Source organism: Sinohyriopsis cumingii, chromosome 9 (genome assembly GCF_028554795.1).
Source record: "Sinohyriopsis cumingii isolate HCF-2022 chromosome 9, ASM2855479v2, whole genome shotgun sequence".
In the NCBI taxonomy this organism is placed as follows: domain Eukaryota; kingdom Metazoa; phylum Mollusca; class Bivalvia; order Unionida; family Unionidae; genus Sinohyriopsis; species Sinohyriopsis cumingii.
In genome coordinates, this window is record NC_142969.1 from 81,723,594 (window position 1) to 81,746,095 (window position 22,502).

At 36.0% G+C, this 22,502-nt stretch overlaps 1 protein-coding gene across 1 annotated transcript in view; it reads left to right on the forward strand.

The window, feature by feature from the left end:
- Positions 1 to 22,502, forward strand: part of LOC149792124 (long-chain specific acyl-CoA dehydrogenase, mitochondrial-like) — a 77,990-nt gene that overhangs the window by 40,660 nt on the left and 14,828 nt on the right. Inside the window, exons 5-7 of the mRNA XM_089970649.1 lie at positions 6,091 to 6,255; positions 15,865 to 16,096; positions 19,703 to 19,918. Coding sequence (XP_089826775.1) covers positions 6,091 to 6,255; positions 15,865 to 16,096; positions 19,703 to 19,918 — 613 coding nt within the window. The remainder of the gene's footprint in view (positions 1 to 6,090; positions 6,256 to 15,864; positions 16,097 to 19,702; positions 19,919 to 22,502) is intronic.

Genomic DNA, 22,502 nt, shown 5'->3' on the forward strand with positions numbered 1-22,502 from the left:
GTTGCAGCGAACAAAAAAAGTATGACCGAGAATACACGGGAAATAGAAATAATCAAAACTAATGTTGCAGCGAACAAGAATAATATAGACGCGAGTTGGCGGGGAGTAGGAATAGTTATAACTGATGTTGAAGCGATTAAAGACAGACTACCGAGAATGGCAGATCAACTCGAAAAAATAAAAACCCCTCATGAGAACATCATCAACACAGTATACACAATTCGGCATGGATCATTCGATTGGACTCTTACACAGAATACAGTAAATATCACCGCAACTGTTAAGGGCATTTATCGACTGACACTGGTTTCAATGATGCAGTTTAATATATTATCGTCGAGTTCATCCGGGTTTAACAATACAATATCAACAATTATAGACAAGGACGCAACTGAACCGTTTACAATTTATGCCGTTGATGGAAATTTAACCAGGGCAAACATTACATGGTATGTGGAATTTGTAGCGAATCTAAGTAATTAAAAACACTAGCTCTTTTAAAATAAAAATGACCACCAAGGAAATTGAATCAGAGGTATCACCGACGTCACATCAATATCGATTCGATACCGCAAAAGAATTTTCCGCGAACTTGAAAACGCTTTCCGAACAATACCGTGCAAAAATAAAAAAATACCGCCGAAAAATAACCGCCATCGACGCGGTCGTGTACTCGGTATCGGGTATAGTAGCTGGCGCCGGTGTTATTTTATCCACGATGACCACGATAACCCCGATCGCTGTTCCAATCGCTGTCTCCGCGATGACAACAGTTGCTGGAGTCGCCAACGCAATCACTAGGAAGATATCATCGTGTTTTCAGAAAAAACTCAACGAGTATACAGTAAAACATCAAATAGTATCCGACGCATACTCGAAATTATCCGGGTTGATCTCGTTATCGATTGATAATTTGTTCGTATCCGATGTTGAATTCTCCACGATGGTCCAGTTATATAGCTCCGCGATGTCAAAAATCGAGGATTTTCAACTGGAAGCCGAAACCACCTGGTTGTTAAAATTAGACACTAAAAACAACGAATAATAATAATGTCGCTGAACCCCGAAGGGTTTCAATTACTTCAGCGGATCGCGGAGAACACCACTCCGGTACAAACAAATATGATATCGATAACGTCAACGAAACCCGAATTTAGTGTGAACTTCCCATCGCCGGTTCCAGTGAAGGAAATAGCGCTGGCAAAATTGCGAGTATATCACAGTTGGCCTAATATCCGAGCGGACGCATTTAACGGACAACAACCTAATAACTCGCTGGTTTTTGCACGGACAAATAAACCCGATGGGACCCCAGACTGGGAGGAGGTTACAATACCAACTGGGTCATACCAAATAGAACAAATCAATAAAGAATTTCAACGCAGGATAAAATCAATCACAGGAAAGGAATCAAAAATAGCTATTACGGTTCATGAACCGACGTTATCGTCGACGATTGAAATAAGCACACCGGGGTATATGGTTGATATTTATAACAGTTCAATAAGAACCATACTAGGATGGCCTGAGAATCCACCCGCGGACACCCCCCCATCAACTATCCTCAGACACGATAACGGAGATGGTGGTAGGCATATTGCTCCATACAACGTAAATATCGCATCAGTGATAGCGATTAATCTAGTGTGTGATGTTATCGAAGGGAGTTACCAGGTGGATACCAAGCAATCAAATCAGGCTCAACAGGGATATATCCTTTATTCGTTTTCACCAACAGCCCCTCCGGGATTTTTAATCGTTGAGAGTCCGATTAATCCGGTCTATATGCGATGCCATGATCGGTTTTTAACGAGAATTAATTTTAGAATTACCGATCAGTCAAATAACCTAATTGATCTGCAAGAGGAGGAGTTAGTGATCACTCTGTTTGTAAGATCATAAAGACTTTCATTGTAAATAACTTCTTAGCAGCAGAGGGGGCGATGACATCGACGCGGTCGTCGATGTGCTTACCGGACGCTGACGACGCTGGGGATCGGCGCGCAGAAGGTGTTAATTAAACCAAATGACGTCACCATCGTGTAAGATGGACCGACGTCGTTTTTTTTTTTTAACCAGCGCTGATTACACCGGATCCGTTGAGTGCAGAAAGTAATAATTAAGCAAAATAACGATTGGACAAAATGTCGGATTCGCCCCCTCTGCTGCTTAGTGATGAAAAACTGATAGGAGTCACAGAGGATGACACTTTATCATGGAATAAACAATCTACTCTTGATGACACTGTCATGGAATAAACATTCTACTGTTGATGACACCATGTCATGGAATAAACAATCTACTCTTGATGACACTGTCATGGAAAAAACAATCAACTCTTGATGACACTGTCATGGAATAAACAATCAACTCTTGATGACACCATGTCATGGAATAAACAATCTACTCTTGATGACACCATGTCATGGAATAAACAGCCACTTCTTGATAACACCCTGTCATGGAATAAACAGTCAACTCTTGATAACACCTTGTCATGGAATAACCAGTCAACTCTGCATATAGGAATATTTTATTTAGAATGAATTCAGTATTTTAATGTGTACAGTTTTATATTACCTCAATTTGATTATTGTTTAATTATTTAGAGACATTGTTCATCTTACCTTCTGGGGCCCTGAGTGGCCATGTGGTCTAAAGCGCTTTCCATTACGGATCACTGCCATCTCACCTCTGTCTATGTGGGTTTGAGTCTAGGATTCGGCTAACATGGGTATGTGAGGAAGCTCGCCAGTAGCTTCTCGTGGGTCAGTGGTTCTTCCCGGGGTTTTCCCGTTTTCTTCCTCCACCATTAATACTGGCCGCCATGCATAGCCTATCATTGTGCTGAAATATGGCATTAAACCACACAACAACAACAACATCATCTTACCTTCCAAAAATACATTGAAAATCTTTGGAAGAAAGTGGCTGGAACTTTTATTTGAAATACACAGTTGATTATGTTTTACAGTGACTCATTCCTCATGTACAAAGTTCAATATAATATGGTACCAGATAATCTGAATACTTTGAAGCGTAGTCAGATCACATCCTCCTCTACTAACAATCCCAAAACATTCCTTAAAATATGGAATATCTTACATAATGATATTAAGTTATGAACAACCCCTTTTTTGATATTAAATGCAGGACTTATAGACAATTCGGCCCAAGACAATTCGGCCCAACTTGAACCGAAAATAAGACAATTCGGCCCAACTTAAAAGACAATTCGGCCCAACTCGAAAGACAATTCAGCCCAACTTTACGATAGTTGTATAAAGATAATTTTCTTCAAACAGCAAGTAGATACTATGTAAGATAGCTAAGAGAGAGAGAGAGAGAGAGAGAGAGAGAGAGAGAGAACACAAACTAACATATATTGCGCTTTCTAATGAAAATACTTAAATACATTTACTTTTATGCTTAAAAAAATATATGCATCTGCATGACATTCTGAATAAAAGTTGTCTGGTCAAATATTCTATATTGATTTATCAAATAATAATAATACTTAATAGATAATATTCTACAGAATACCTTTACATTTTTCTAAGAGTAGTGACACCGTTCATGAGATATTATACTAATATATTTGATTTTAGGCTTCAGATTGTAACACTGCTTCATATATGTGTTTAATATGATTAATCAAACATATCTGTAATAATTTCATGCCATATTTTCATAACCAAAAGGGAACCAAGAAAGCCGAGTGAAAACAGTTACAGATTTAATGAACAGTCTTTTGTCGTATGTATCTGATAAATACGTTATATTTTTGGAGTTACTAAAAAAAGGCATACACATTGTAAACTTTCATGCTTATGTTTTGAATCGGAAACTGTTAAGATTAGACAGGTATTAATTTGACAACTTAAAATGTTTTTTTGGTGTTTTGAATATTCATTATTATCAATTTAAATGAAATTTAAAATACGAGAAATTTCGGTAAAGATGCATCTTACGTTGTGCACATTTATCTGTCTTTTTCGTAACTCATAATAGCAAAACGCAATAATGTTCTGAATTACATTTATGTGAAATTATCGCAAAATACCTAATTATGCAATTTTCGAACATTTTCCCCGGTATCATTTTATTTGCAAATCATAACAAATACGTTCAAATACGAGAAGATCTCTTGTAACGTTTGTATTTTGCCTGAGAATTAAGGTTTTGAGACCAAGTGGGCAAGTGCCTAACAAAATCAACCTTCTTCCACAGGAGATATGATGCATCTCATTATTGTCTACGTAACTCCCCAAGCATCACGTCCATCTCTACTATACTTTTTATCAGACGTCTTTTCTCCATAGTAATATTTGTCTTTGGGACGGTTTTCCTAAAGATATCAGAAAGCTCCTAACCATTATAACTTCGGAAAACATTTATCTAGTTCACCAAATGTTTCAAATTTTATTCTCAACCTATTCTATTTTACAAACTAATTAAAATAAGAATGAATAATTAAGTTACCTAATGCAAGGATTTTGAACTATACGGTAAAAACATTATATAAGAATTGTCAAAATGAATGTTAAAAATAAATACTTATTAAAACTATTGTCAGTTAAATTATAAAATTGGGCCGAATTGTCTTTCGAGTTTGGCCGAATTGTCTTTTAAGTTGGGCCGAATTGTCTTATTTTTGGTCCAAGTTGGGCCGAATTGTCTTTGGGCTGAATTGTCTAACAGCCTAAATGCAGAAGTAAAACATTCTTTTCATCCCAGTTTTGTAAGCAACTGCCATATTTTATTATTTCCAGCCTTCAATAATTCTTGTCTTGTGCAGTTCAATGCATTTTTTTGGTACACATTGTGAATAAAGTATTTTATTATTATTAGTTATGCACCATCAACAGTTACAAAACCATGTGGGGGGTTCTGAGTGGCCAAGTGGTCTAAAGTGTTCTCCGTTACGGATCACTGCCATCTCACCTCTGTCTGCATGGGTTTGAGTCTCGGATTCAGCCAGTGTGGGTATGTGAGACATTGTGCCAGTAGCTTCTTGTGGGTCGGTGGTTCTTTCCGGGCTTTTCCCTGGTTCTTCCTCCACCATTAATACTGGCTGCCACGTATAGCCTATCGTGTGCTGAAAAATGGTGTTAAACCCTATAACAACAATAACAACAAAATCCTGTGGACAGCTTACATGTGGTGTAAAGAAGAACCCCGTTAATTTTAGGGTTAGAAACTCATTAGTCAAGGTCACCATGAATGAAAAAATGGATTCTTCACAATAACTTAAATTTACCATTATCTTTTGTTGTCATACTTTGTGGCTGATTCGTACTTTCAATATGGAAGAACCCTATTTAATTTTTGGGTCAAAAGATAACGTGTCAAAATAACTGGATGAAAGAAGAAAAATGTTTTCTGCATAATAACTCATCTTACCCGCCATCTAGAGTTACCAAACTTGGAAAAAACGTATTAATTTCAGATCAAAGATCAAGGCTAAAGGGACTAAAGAAGATGCTTTTCTTACAATAACTCCATCATCAACCAAACTTTGCCTTGTACTTGGGGTAAGGAAGAAACCTATCTGTTTTGGGGTTACAAGGTCAAAGGTTGGTGTGACTAAAAAGATAAATGGCCTCTATACAGTAACATTTATTTCTACACCAAGAAGCTGAAGGATGAATGGTCCTGGTAATTTAGACTGAAAGAAGAAAACCTGTGTCCTTGTATTATTTTTAGTTTTACATCACAGACCTGGATCATACTTTGTAAATTTCTTGCAATTGAAGTGAAGAAAAACCTTTTAATTTTTGGGTCAGAAGTTCAATGGTCCAAGTCATTGTGACTAAAAAAAAATAAGTGGTTTTTACATACAAATTTAAGTTACCTGCATGGATTTTTATTAGATACATGATAGGCATATGATGTGCCATTCATGATATTTTTCTTGGCCTTCAGTCTGTTGTATTCCATCGTGATGGGTCCCTGTTTACCTGTGGACCTGGGTTCGAGTCTATGTAGAGTATGAATTAAAAATTATCTAACATATATATATGTGTGTGTGTGTGTGTGTGTTTGTGTATGGGCTGTTCAGTACCAGTATTTTCTTTTCTTCATTTTCAGGATGTATGTGAACTGTTCTGGACCAGGTTTTGGTCTACACTCAGACATTGTGATGCCCTACATCACCCACTATGGTTCTAGGGAGCAGGTTGAGAAGTTTATACCAAGGATGACAGCAGGTACATGTATTGGAGCCATTGCCATGACAGAACCTGGAGCTGGCAGGTAGATTATGACATATCCATTCAATCTGGCAGGTAGATTTGACATATCTATTCAATCTGGCAGGTAGATTATAACATATGCTTTCAATATGGCAGGTAGATTATGACATATTCATTCAATCTGGAAGGTAGATTATGACAAATCCATTCAATCTGGCAGGTAGATTATGACATATCCATTCAACCTGGCAAGTAGATTAAGACATATTCATTCAATCTGGCAGGTAGATTATACCATATCCATTCAACCTGGTAGGTAGATTATGACATATCCATTCAATCTGGCAGGTAGATCATGACATATCCATTCAGTCTGGTAGGTAGATTATGACATATCCATTCAATCTGGCAGGTAGATTATGACATATCCATTCAGTCTGGTAGGTAGATTATGACATATCCATTCAATCTGGCAGGTAGATTATGACATATTCATTCAATCTAGCAGGTAGATTATGACATATCCATTCATTCTGGCAGGTAGTTTATGACATATCCATTCATTCTGGCAGGTAGATTATGACATATCCATTCAATCTGGCAGGTAGATTATGACATGTCCATTCAATCTGGCAGGTAGATTATGACATATCCATTCAGTCTGGCAGGTAGATTATGACATATCCATTCAATCTGGCAGGTAGATTATGACATATTCGTTCAATCTGGCAGGTAGATTATGATATATCCATTCAATCTGGCAGGTAGACTATGATATATCCATTCAATCTAGCAGGTAGATTATGACATATTCATTCAATCTGGCAGGTAGATTATGACGTATCCATTCAATCTGGCAGGTAGATTATGATATATTCATTCATTCTGGCAGGTAGATTATGACATACTCATTCAATCTGGCAGGTAGATTTTGACAAATCCATTCAATCTGGCAGGTAGATATGACATATCCATTCAATCTGGCAGGTAGATTATGACATATCCATTCAGTCTGGTAGATAGATTATGACAAATCCATTCAATCTGGCAGGTAGATATGACATATCCATTCAACCTGGCAGGTAGATTAAGACATACTCATTCAATCTGGCAGGTAGATTATGACATATCCATTCAATCTGGCAGGTAGATTGTGACATTCAATCTTACAATGATAATCTGGTTGTCAATTTTATTACATTCCACACACCAATATTTGAATTAATTAGGTGTTTGTACACATACTGTATATCAAAAACTAATTTAAAGAAGAAGTATTTTATAAATACCTAACTGCATTATTTTGTATTTAGAGTTAGGGGAACAAAACTCATTTGTTAGGGTTTGGGTTTTATTTTGACCTGATAGCCCTGATGTCTTGTTATGTCCCATGAAAATTGTTCTTTGAGCCATCTTGGAAGAAAGTATGTTTATAGTTGAATGTATCACTTGTGTGTGTTGACCAGGGAAGGTGTCTGTAATTGTACACACAGTATGGCTTATACACACAAGTGGGGGGAGATGTCTGTAATTGTACACACAGTATGGCTTATACACACAAGTGGGGGGAGATGCCTGTAATTGTACACACAGTATGGCTTATACACAGACTCATGGGAAGATGTCTGTAATTGTACACACAGTATGGCTTATACACACAAGTTGGGGAAGATGTCTGTAATTGTACACACGGTATGGCTTATACACACAAGTCGGGGGAGATGCCTGTAATTGTACACACAGTATGGCTTATACACACAAGTGGGGGAAGATGTCTGTAATTGTACACACAGTATGGCTTATACACACAAGTCGGGGAAGATGTCTGTAATTGTACACACAGTATGGCTTATACAAACAAGTCGGGGAAGATGTCTGTAATTGTACACACAGTATGGCTTATACACACACGCATGGGAAGATGTCTGTAATTGTACACACAGTATGGCTTATACACACAAGTTGGGTAAGATGTCTGTAATTGTACACACAGTATGGCTTACACACACAAGTCGGGGAAGATGTCTGTAATTGTTCACACTGTATGGCTTATACACACATGCATGGGAAGATGTCTGTAATTGTACACACAGTATGGCTTATACACACAAGTCGGGTAAGATGTCTGTAATTGTACACACAGTATGGCTTATACACACACACACAGGGGAAGATGTCTGTAATTGTACAAACAGTATGGCTTATACACACAAGTGGGGGAAGATGTCTGTAATTGTACACACAGTATGGCTTATACACACACGCATGGGAAGATGTCAGTAATTGTACACACGGTATGGCTTATACACACACGCATGGGAAGATGTCTGTCATTGTACACACAGTATGGCTTATACACACAAGTTGGGTAAGATGTCTGTAATTGTACACACAGTATGGCTTACACACACAAGTCGGGGAAGATGTCTGTAATTGTTCACACTGTATGGCTTATACACACATGCATGGGAAGATGTCTGTAATTGTACACACAGTATGGCTTATACACACAAGTCGGGTAAGATGTCTGTAATTGTACACACAGTATGGCTTATACACACACACACAGGGGAAGATGTCTGTAATTGTACAAACAGTATGGCTTATACACACAAGTGGGGGAAGATGTCTGTAATTGTACACACAGTATGGCTTATACACACACGCATGGGAAGATGTCAGTAATTGTACACACGGTATGGCTTATACACACACGCATGGGAAGATGTCTGTCATTGTACACACAGTATGGCTTATACACACACAAGCAGGGGGAGATGTCTGTAATTGTACACACAGTATGGCTTATACACACACAAGCAGGGGGAGATGTCTGTAATTGTACACACAGTATGGCTTATACACACACAAGCAGGGGGAAGATGCTTGTAATTGTACACACAGTATGGCTTATACACACACAAGCAGGGGGAGATGTCTGTAATTGTACACACAGTATGGCTTATACACACACAAGCAGGGGGAAGATGCTTGTAATTGTACACACAGTATGGCTTATACACACACAAGCAGGGGGAGATGTCTGTAATTGTACACACAGTATGGCTTATACACACATGCATGGGAAGATGCCTGTAATTGTACACACAGTATGGCTTATACACACACAAGCAGGGGGAGATGTCTGTAATTGTACACACAGTATGTAAAATGAGTGATTGTTATGTTAAGCATCACCCTCCCACCAATCAAATACTGACAGATGTAAAATATCTCACAACATATCAAAACAGTTTAAGAACTTTTGTACTGTTGGGTACTGTTGTCTTGCATGAAGTAATTGTTGATCGAAAGCTTTCCTCTTTTTACCTTGGTCCAATAGTGTCCAACCATTTAAATGCTAGAATTGGTGAATTTAATGTGTTACGACTATATGGTCTTAAACTAAGTAACAGAAAGAGTGAAAATCAACAAATTTGAGTAATATTCAAGAAATAATCTGTTTACCTGAATACAAAGTGAAAATGTAAAAAGAACTTAAGTATTGTGAAATAAATTCCAAATTGTCCTAAACATATTATCACAAGTACAGAATTGTAGATTATTCCGAATGAATTCCAGTGGTGTTCCAAATGAATTCCAATCTTGGATGTGCTGATATACCAATACGTTGGAAAAGTGTTGATGTTCTTTCAGTCTTGATTTATCACAAAGTGCAATTCAAAATGTCTCTATTATTATTATGTATATTTAATTTTTGTATTTGTTTTTTTTTTCTTCTCCAGGATGATAGACTGTGTGTAATGGTATTTTGGATTTCAACTTGTGCAAAATTAAGTTCACTGTATACCTGACTAGAGACATTGAAACTGCTTTTATTTTGCAAAGACATAAGACATAGTTAATATATCTCTAGGAGTTAATTACTAGGGTGACTAACAATAAAGGTAGACATGTTAATTGGGTCTGGGTCTAGAATACTGGAGTTCCACCAGGAAAACCTTGTTGTACCTGAGGTTTCCTATGATCTTTATTATAATTTTGTTAACAGATTTTATCTGCTTACAACTTGTAATCTTCTAGAAATAAAATTTGGACCTACATCCTGGCTCTACTTTTGTGTCTTTTTTTTATAACCTTGTTTACTTGAAACAAATTTCATTCTTGTGATAACATCAGAAGCAGAATCATTTTATTTTTGTGTACAGGTTTTGAAATTGGATGGAATTATTTATTCAAACTATTATTCTCTGGAATTACAAATTGCTTAAAATATTCTTTGACAGAAACATTGATTTAGAATTATATATATATATATATATATATATATATATATATATATATATATATATATATATATATATATATATATATATATATATATATAAAATTATAATAATGAATTGAGACAAGGACATTTTAAATGATATTACTGTTATTAATTGGAAGACTGTTGGCACATCAGCACACTTCAGGCCACTTGGTAAATTAAAGACTATAGGCTAGATCTTATTTTGACGACCAATGGAATTTAATTAGAATTGTATTAATTCAGACTGGTGATAGAACCGTTTGGAACACACCCATTCCTAAAAGAACAATTCATACAGTAAAGTTTTCTTCTATTTGTCAGATGCACCTATGATTAAAGTTACATAAGTTGAAGTCTTTTGAATGACACAAAATATACAGTTGTGCAGTAGTTTCATTGGTGCTTGTTTGGTTACTTTACAAAATAGCACACTGGATGATCCACACTATTTTTATCTTCTTGAATCAATACTCCATTAACCCCAGCATCACTTGCATTAACAGACATTTTAAGTGATTGACTGAAATTTGGAACTAGAGAACAGGTGCACCCTTAAGTATGGCCTTCAGGTTATCAAAAGCCTCCTGATATTTTTTGTCCAATGAAACTTTGTTTCCTTACACAAGAATTTGGGCAGGACTTAAGCAATTATGGAAAAATTTGAGCAAACTTTCTAAAAATATTCAGCTGTACCCACATATTACATCAATTGCTGTTTCACTGATAGGCACATGCAAATCAGAGATAGCCTTGACCTTTGTAGTTTGTCCTGAAAATTTAACACAAGCACAGCAAAACTCAATTTTACCTAAATTAGTTGTCAAATATGCATCACTAAATCAAAGAATTTCTGAATGGTTTTCAAGTGATCGTTATAGGTGTCATTGTAAATGAAAACATCATTGATGTAAGCATGACTGTGATCTAGATCAGGCAGAAGACTAAGAGTAAAATATAATGTACAATTGTAGGCAGAGGACTAAGAGTAAAATATAATGTACAATCATAGGCAGAAGACTAAGAGTAAAATATTGTGTACAATCATAGGCAGAGGACTAAGAGTAAAATATAATGTACAATCGTAGGCAGAAGACTAAGAGTAAAATATAGTGTACAATCGTAGGCAGAGGACTAAGAGTAAAATATAATATACAATCGTAGGCAGAGGACTAAGAGTAAAATATAATGTACAATCATAGGCAGAAGACTAAGAGTAAAATATTGTGTACAATCGTAGGCAGAAGACTAAGAGTAAAATATAGTGTACAATCGTAGGCAGAGGACTAAGAGTAAAATATAATATACAATCGTAGGCAGTGGACTAAGAGTAAAATATAATGTACAATCGTAGGCAGAGGACTAAGAGTAAAATATAATGTACAGTCGTAGGCAGAGGACAAAGAGTAAAATATAATGTACAATCGTAGGCAGAGGACTAAGAGTAAAATATAATGTACAATCGTAGGCAGAGGACTAAGAGTAAAATATAATGTACAAACGTAGGCAGAGGACTAAGAGTAAAATATAATGTACAATCGTAAGCAGAAGACTAAGAATAAAATATAATGTACAATCATAGGCAGAAGACTACGAGTAAAATATAGTGTACAATCATAGGCAGAGGACTAAGAGTAAAATATAGTGTACAATCGTAGGCAGAAGACTAAGAGTAAAATATAGTGTACAATCATAGGCAGAAGACTACGAGTAAAATATAGTGTACAATCATAGGCAGATGACTAAGAGTAAAATATAATGTACAATCGTAGGCAGAAGACTAAGAGTAAAATATAATGTACAATCATAGGCAGAAGACTACGAGTAAAATATAGTGTACAATCGTAGGCAGAGGACTAAGAGTAAAATATAGTTTACAATCATAGGCAGAGGACTAAGAGTGAAATATAATGTACAATCGTAGGCAGAGGACTAAGAGTAAAATATAGTGTACAATCGTAGGCAGAGGACTAAGAGTAAAATATAGTGTACAATCATAGGCAGAGGACTAAGAGTAAAATATAGTGTACAATTGTAGGCAGAGGACTAAGAGTAAAATATAGTGTACAATTGTAGGCAGAGGACTAAGTAAAATATAATGTACAATCGTAGGCAGAGGACTAAGAGTAAAATATAGTGTACAATCGTAGGCAGAGGACTAAGAGTAAAATATAATGTACAATCGTAGGCAGAGGACTAAGAGTAAAATATAATGTACAATCATAGGCAGAAGACTAAGAGTAAAATATAATGAATAATCGTAGGCAGAGGACTAAGAGTAAAATATAATGTACAATCATAGGCAGAAGACTAAGAGTAAAATATAATGAATAATCGTAGGCAGAGGACTAAGAGTAAAATATAATGTATAATCATAGGCAGAAGACTAAGAGTAAAATATAATGAATAATCGTAGGCAGAGGACTAAGAGTAAAATATAATGTACAATCATAGGCAAACAAGGTATATGATATGTTGTTTTTAAAATGACCCGTACAATCTGTAATTATTGACAAAAGCAAACCATACAAATTGAATATGCATAACAAATGACTTAAACTCACTGCATCATTTAAACCAATGACTTAAAGCATTATAATAATCCCTGCTCTTCAAATCTAATTGGTCCAGGGTACACTGCATTTTATTTCAAATCAACACTTAGTACATTTAGAACAACCTTTCTTCTTTAAAATCCACACTTAGTATATTTACAACAACCTTTGTTCAAATCCACACTTAGTACATTTAGAACAACATTTGTTCTTTAAAATCCACACTTAGTACATTCAGAACAACCTTTGTTCTTTAAAATCCACATTTAGTACATTTAAAATAACCTTTGTTCAAATCCACACTTAATACATTTACAAGAACCTTTGTTCAAATCCACACTTAGTACGTTTAGAACAACCTTTATTCAAATCCACACTTAGTACATTTAGAACAACCTTTGTTCAAATCCACACTTAGTACATTTACAACAACCTTTGTTCAAATCCACACTTAGTACATTTACAACAACCTTTGTTCAAATCCACACTTAGTACATTTACAACAACCTTTGTTCAAATCCACACTTAGTTCATTTACAACAACCTTTGTTCAAATCCACACTTAGTACATTTACAACAACCTTTGTTCTTTAAAATTCAGACTTATTACATTTAGAACAACCTTTGTTCTTTAAAAGCCACATTTAGTACATTTAGAACAACCTTTGTTCTTTAAAATCCACACTTTGTATATTTACAACAACCTTTGTTCAAATCCACACTTAGTACATTTACAACCTTTGTTCTTTAAAATCCACACTTATTGCATTTACAACAACCTTTGTTCTTTAAAATCCACACTTAGTACATTTAGAACAACCTATGTTCTTTAAAATCCACACTTATTACATTTACAACAACCTTTGTTCTTTGAAATCTACACTTAGTACATTTACAACAACCTTTGTTCTTTAAAATCCACACTTATTACATTTACAACAACCTTTGTTCTTTAAAATCCACACTTATTACATTTACAACAACCTTTGTTCTTTGAAATCCACACTTAGTACATTTACAACAACCTTTGTTCTTTGAAATCTACACTTAGTACATTTACAACAACCTTTGTTCTTTAAAATCAACACTTATTACATTTACAACAACCTTTGTTCTTTAAAATCCACACTTATTACATTTACAACAACCTTTGTTCTTTAAAATCCACACTTAGTACATTTACAACAACCTTTGTTCTTTTAAATCTACACTTAGTACATTTACAACAACCTTTGTTCTTTAAAATCCACACTTATTACATTTACAACAACCTTTGTTCTTTAAAATCCGCACTTATTACATTTACAACAACCTTTGTTCTTTAAAATCTGCACTTATTACATTTACAACAACCTTTGTTCTTTAAAATCTACACTTAGTACATTTACACCAACCTTTGTTCTTTAAAATCCACACTTATTACATTTACACCAACCTTTGTTCTTTAAAATCCACACTTATTACATTTACAACAACCTTTGTTCTTTAAAATCCACACTTATTACATTCACAACAACCTTTGTTCTTTAAAATCTACACTTAGTACATTTACAACAACCTTTGTTCTTTAAAATCCACACTTATTACATTTACAACAACCTTTGTTCTTTAAAATCCACACTTATTACATTTACAACAACCTTTGTTCTTTAAAATCTACACTTAGTACATTTACAACAACCTTTGTTCTTTAAAATCCACACTTATTACATTTACAACAACCTTTGTTCTTTAAAATCCACACTTATTACATTTACAACAACCTTTGTTCTTTAAAATCTTCACTTAGTACATTTACAACAACCTTTGTTCTTTAAAATCCACACTTATTACATTTACAACAACCTTTGTTCTTTAAAATCCACACTTATTACATTAGAACAACCTTTGTTCTTTAAAATCTACACTTAGTACATTTACAACAACCTTTGTTCTTTAAAATCCACACTTATTACATTAGAACAACCTTTGTTCTTTAAAATCTACACTTAGTACATTTACAACAACCTTTGTTCTTTAAAATCCACACTTATTACATTTACAACAACCTTTGTTCTTTAAAATCCACACTTATTACATTCACAACAACCTTTGATGGGGCCCCAAGTGGCCGAGTGGTCTAAAGCGCTCTTCGTTACGGATCACTGCCATCTCACCTCTGTCTGCGGCGGTTCGAGTCAAAGATTCAGCCAATGTGGGCATGTGAGAAAGCTTGCCAGTAGCTTCTCGTGGGTCGGTGGTTCTTTCCGGGGTTTTCCGGGTTCTTCCTCCACCATTAATACTGGCCGCCATGTATAGCCTATCGTGCTGAAAAATGGCGTTAAACCCAACAACAACCACAACAACAACAACCTTTGATCTTTAAAATCTACACTTAGTACATTTACAACAACCTTTGTTCTTTAAAATCTACACTTAGTACATTTACAACAACCTTTGTTCTTTAAAATCCACACTTATTACATTTACAACAACCTTTGTTCTTTAAAATCCACACTTATTACATTTACAACAACCTTTGTTCTTTAAAATCCACACTTATTACATTTACAACAACCTTTGTTCTTTAAAATCTACACTTAGTACATTTACAACAACCTTTGTTCTTTAAAATCTACACTTAGTACATTTACAACAACCTTTGTTCTTTAAAATCCACACTTAGTACATTTACAACAACCTTTGTTCTTTAAAATCCACACTTAGTATATTTACCTTTGTTCTTTAAATTTTGATTTCTAAGGTTTTCTTACAGATGCTGACTCACATCCAGGAAAGTTTAATTACTTTTTGCTAATTATCAGCAAGGAATGAGTTTTATAATAAAAAATTGTGTACTCAACAGCGATCTTCAGGGCATTAGGACCCATGCCAAGCAGAATGGGTCTGACTGGATACTGAATGGTAGCAAAGTCTTCATTACCAATGGCTGGATGTGTGACGTAGTCATTGTGGTAGCTATTACAAACCCCAATGCAAAATCCATGGCTCATGGCATCAGCCTGTTCCTGGTCGAGACTGGCACACCTGGATTCAAGAAAGGTCGAAAGCTTGAGAAGCTTGGATTTAAGGCTCAGGTGCAATGGAATATGGTCAAGTGTGTCAATGCAGTTTGTTGTTGTTGTTGTTGTTGTTGTTGTAGGGTTTAACGCCATTTTTCAGCATACGATAGGCTATGCATGGCGGCCAGTATTAATGGTGGAGAAAGAACCTGGGAAAACCCCGGAAAGAACCACCAACCCATGAGAAGCTACTGGCAAACTTTCTCACATTCCCACATTGGCCGAATCTGAGACTTGAACCCATGCAGACAGAGGTGAGATGGCAGTGATCCGTAACGGAGAGTGCTTTAGACCATGCAGCCACTCTGAGCCCTCAGTGCAGTTTGAAATTCAAAGATCAGGTGCAGTGGAATATGGTCAGCTATGTCTATGCAGTGTGAAATTCATAGATCAGGTGCAGTGGAGTATGGTGTATTGTGTCATTCTAGTTTGAAATATCTCAGGTGCAATGCAGTGTAGAGTAGTTTGTCATTGCAATTTCAAATTCATAGCTTCTTTGCTCAACAGAAGAATAATATTGTTTTATTATTGTTTGCTGATTAGAAACATTTGCAAGTAATTGTCTTTCAAACATTCAAGGAAGCATGCTATATGTTGATGTTAACCATCACAAATTCAACAGTTGATTGCGGGCACCGAGTGACTGAGTGGTCTTGGGCACTTATGGATAACTGCCATCTCACCTCTGTCTGCGTGGGTTTGAGTCTTGGTTTTGGCCAATGTGGGTATGTGAGAAAGCATGCCAGTAGCTTCTCATGGTTCTTTCAAGGGTTTTATCCGGTTCTTCCTCCACCATTTATGCTGGCAGCCATGTATAGCCTATATTGTGCTGAAAAATGGCATTAAACCCTACAGCAACAACAAAGTTGAGTGCAGAAAAATTTGTTGTCTTTTATGAAACGCATACAACTAAGTGTATCACTTAGAGGATTGGTTTGCAGTATGCTTACCTCAAGGAATCAAAACTAAACTGTATGATGAATCCAGGAACAGAATAGTAATGCAAATTAAATCAAAACTGTACCGTATGATGAATCCAGGAACAGAATAGTAATGCAATTAAATCAAAACTGTACTGTATGATGAATCCAGGAACAGAATAGTAATGCAAATTAAATCAAAACTGTACCATATGATGAATCCAGGAACAGAATAGTAATGCAAATTAAATAAAAACTGTACTGTATGATGAATCCAGGAACAGAATAGTAATGCAGATTAAATCAAAACTGTACTGTATGATGAATCCAGGAACAGAATAGTAATGCAAATTAAATAAAAACTGTACCGTATGATGAATCCAGGAACAGAATAGTAATGCAAATTAAATCAAAAGATGTCTGTATCAGGGTAAAGTTATGTTTCAGACGAACTTCAGTAGAATTTTGATGCATGTTGAAGGTATGTAGTTTTTGTTGTTTAATTCTTCAAAAGATGAGAAATACAAGAGACGTGTGATGAATGCGATCTCTGTGTAATGAGTGTATTGCAAAAATCATTGATGTTGATACTGGTTATTTGTATATATATATATATATATATATATATATATATATATATATATATATATATATATATATATATATATATATATATATATATGAATTATCTAAGTTCTCATGGACGCATAATGATTTGTGCATCAAATTATCAGTTGTCCAAACAAATGAATGATTGAAAATAACTTTCTTCCAATCTGCTTCAGATAATTTATATTTTACTATGTTAGGTGAGGCAAATTTAGTTTTCTTCAACAAGACATATCACATGGTATTGCAAGTCTAGTCTTCCTCACCAAAGACATCTCACATGGTAATGCAAGTCTGGCCTTGATGAACAAGACATCTCACTTGGTAACGCAAGTCTTTTCTTGTTCAACAACACATCTCACCTGGTAATACAACTCAAGTCTTGTTCAACAGACATCACACATAGTAATGTAAGTCTGGTCTTGATCAATAAGACATCTCACCTGGTATTGCAAGTCAGAGTCTTGCTCACCAAAGACATCTCACATGGTAATGCAAATCTAGCCTTGTTCAGTGAGAAATCTCACATGGTAATGCATGTCTGGCCTTCATCAACAAGACATCTCACCGGGTAATGCAAGTCTGGTCTTGATCAACAAGACATCTTACATGGTAATGCAAGTCTGGTCTTCATCTTGATCAGCAAGACATCTCACATGGTAACGCAAATCTATTCTTGTTCTACAAGACACTTAAAAAATAATTTTTCATGCATTGCCAGCATGTGGATTTTGCAATATATGGAAAACAGATTTGATTGTCTGATGTCTTAATACACCATTGTGATTATGAGATGACAAGTGGTTTTCCCAAATATGGCAGCTGATGAATAAAGGCTTTTCACACCCCTCTGCAGGGTCTCTTGGGTAGGCCAGAAGCCCCCTTTTTTTGCAACAGAAATCCGTGTAACAAGATGATCCGATGATAGTGATCTTACACAGTCACAAAAGTCTGGCCGATACAATTTTCCAGGTCAAATGCAGTTCGTCTCCATCCATTCTCTCTCTGATCTAAGCTGCTGTTTGGCAGACTATAAATAGAAGTTAGAATTTATCAAATTTAATGCTCAGACACATAATGTAAGTTGACTGCAGAAAATACAACTTGAGATTTCAAGCTCTTGTGTCTTTTTTGTGATTGATAAAATTTCCTCCTATATATAAAAAGTAATTAAGAGTTTCTGAAAGCATATCAGTTCAGAAATATAAAACAAATTTTGTCATTGAATGCTTTACTACTCAAAATAAACAGTTGGACTAGGGCACAGTCATTACGCCTGGATGGAATGCAGGAGAAGTCTCTTGTACCCAACCATTTTATTTACAAATATAGAAGAATTTTTTCATATTATCACTTTTTAGGTTAAATCTGTTTCTAGTTCTGCTTTGATTTGTCCTGCAGTATTTTTGTAGGTCAGCCAATTACATGTTTTGGGTGATATATAATCCTGACTAGTTTCTAAAACAAAATGGCTGTCCTTGATATATTTGATGTCATCATGACTATTTTCTAAAACAAAATGGCTCTCCCTAATCTGTTCTTGTTCAATGAAGATTATTATATTATTATTTATGAACCTGTCAAGGTCCAAAAGATGTGCATAAACTTGAAAATGCAAGAACTACAAATTATTTAATTCAAGCCTGTTTGCAGCTATCACTGAAACCTATAAGTGACATTTTGGTGCACTATAGTTTTACCAGTTGTTGGCACATTTGCAATGAGCATTTTGCTGAAAAGCAAGCTTGCCAAATATTATTGTGGAGAATAATTACAGTGCACATATTTTTACCTGCACTTCCTTGGTTGAAGGTTATTTTAATGGCTACTTGTATTATATGTTAATCAGTACAATGACATAGCTTCTTGAAGTGATACAATTTTGGCAAGTTTAACATCGATGCTAACTTTCAACAAGTTAGCAAGTTTGTTTTGGGGCAAAGATTTTTTCTGTTTTTTGATAAACTGTTTGATCAAGGATTTGTAGGTTTGGTGATATGTCATTTTAGAGATTTGTTTTAGACTCTTTTGTCAGTTGGATCCATGAAGAAAGGACAGAAACAGAGACTGATAATTACTTAACTGCTTGCAGGACACAGCTGAGCTATTTTTTGATGATGTTCATCTCCCTGCCAGTGCGTTACTAGGTGAAGCCAACAAGGGCTTCTACTACCTGATGCAGGAGCTTCCCCAGGAAAGACTCATCATTGCCAACATGGCACAAGCCTCCACTGAGTGGATGTTCGAAGAGACACGGCAGTATGTCCGACAGCGTAAGGCATTTGGCAAGACCCTGTCATATCTCCAGGTAAAATATAGGACTATTACCTCTGCTTTGAAGCAAAGGGTTAGGGTTAAGGTTAGCAAAGGCTAGTAAAGGACAGGCCTACATGACTGCTAAACTCCTGTTTGGTAAGGCCACATAACACAAAGGCTAGTAAAGGACAGGTCTACATGACTGCTAAACTCCTGTTTGGTAAGGCCACATAACACACAAAGGCTAGTAAAGGACAGGCCTACATGACTGCTAAACTCCTGTTTGGTAAGGCCACATAACACACAAAGGCTAGTAAAGGACAGGCCTACATGACTGCTAAACTCCTGTTTGGTAAGGCCACATAACACACAAAGGCCAGTAAAGGACAGGCCTACATGACTGCTAAACTCCTGTTTGGTAAGGCCACATAACATACACATCTTGAACATCTAGGTCTAGGCTATGCATACATCTGCTCACAGCCCCAGGCAAGTCAAGAAATAAATGACTTTCAAATTCTAACTCGTTTAGACTAAATAAAACATAGTTTAAGTTGTTAAAGTTTGATGTGTGGTCATGATAGGGGGCCCAATAAGGCCTTTAATATTTTTGAGAGGTTTGTGCAGTTGCCATTTTGAAAAGTCATAATGTTTGTTTTTTCTCCTATGCATTAGCATGATCAGATTTATTAGTTCCTTTTCCAGCGATAGCAGTGGTCTCATTAAAAAAGTTAAACTATTAAAGTCTTTACTGGTCAGAAATATCTTATTCTACTTATTCTTACAAACAAACAAACAAATTTAATCAACCACAGTGTTAAGTGCCTACTACACGAGTGTACGTGATTTGTTTACTAATCAAAAGTGCTGGCCTCTGAGTCCATTGTTTGTTTACAATAGAAAATAGTTCCTTTATGCATGTGAATGCAATATGAAGGTGTGCAATATCATAAAATACTGAATGATTCTGACAATGTTAAGTTAACAGAGAAAAAATTAGCATATAATACTTATAGGTTATTGCATCTGTATGGTGCTTTCGAGCTCCTTGAAGTTTTGAGCACCTTAGGTGTTAATTTTGCTTCAGAAAAATCTGCCACTTGTTTGCAGTTTACTGTACATGAAAACAGCTTTAAGCAAATAGACCAACCCATTATGTGGGCTCATGGATGTAGAATAAGCTAGATGCATACTCCTGCATGTGTGAGAGGTAGACTAATGGAGGCAAGAGCCACATGTCTAGGTGGTTAGGGTACTTGACTTGTGACAGATAAGATGCAGGTTTGTTTCAGTCTTACCATTGGATCAGCTGGAGACAGCTACCTTGGTTAATCCAACCATTGTATTGGCCTGAGACAGCTACCTTGGTCAATCATACCATAAAATCAGCCTGACACAGCTACCTTGGTCAATGCTACCATTGGATCACCACGAGAAAGCTGCCTAGGCCAGTTCTGCCATTGAGTCAGCCTGTGACAGCTACCTAGGCCAATTCTGTCATTGAATCAGCCTGTGACAGCTACCGAGGTCAATTCTGCCATTGAGTCAGCCTAAGACAGCAACCTTGGTCAATCCTACTACTGGATCAGCCTGAGATAGCTACCTTGGTCAATCCTACTACTGGATCAGCCTGAGATAGCTACCTTGGTCAATCCTACTACTGGATCAGCCTGAGATAGCTACCTTGGCACCCTGGGGCAACGCACTTCACAAAATTACATTGGCATGAAATAATCTACTTTTACTGCTGTGCTGTGAAACATAAAACCAAGTCATTATTGTCTAGTGCTTTGTTAATTGTGAAATTGCACGTCATCAGATATTTTCTTCAATTGAATGCTGATTTGCATACTTTGTATCAACAGCAAAGGGATTAATTGATGGCTGGAATGGGCATGAACTTAGGAAACTGGGATTGATTATATATACCAAATTAATATCTTAATTGAACCTATGGGCATCAGTATCTGGATTGAACCTATGGTTATCAATATCTGGATTGAATCCATGTTCAAATCGATCTAGATTAAACCTATGGTCATCTCTATCTAGATTGAACCTATGGTCATCTCTATCTTGATTGGGGGCCTCAAGTGGCCGAGTGGTTTAAAGCGCTGTCCGTTATGGATCACTGCCATCTCACCTCTGTCTGCGTGGATTCAAGTCTCTGATTCGGCCAATGTGGGTATGTGAGAAAGCTTGCCAGCAGCATCTCGAGGGTCTGTGGTTCTTTTTGGGGATTTTCCTGGGTTCTTCCTCCACCATTAATACTGGCTGCCATGTATAGCCTATCGTGTGCTGAAAAATGGCGTTAAACCCTACAACAACAACAGCTATCTTGATTGAACCTATGGTCTTCTCTATATACAATGAACATACGGTCATATCTTTCTAGATTTTTCCTACAATCTTCTGCATCTGGATTGAACCTATGGTCATCTCTATCTAGACTGAACATACGGTCATATCTATCAAGATTGAACCTCCGGTCATATCTATCTAAATTTTTCCTACAATCTTCAGTATCTGGATTGAACCTATGTTCATCTCTATCTAGATTAAACCTACGGTCATCAGTTTCTGGATCAAACCTGTGGTCATATCTATCTAGATTGAACCTATGGTCATTTCTCTCT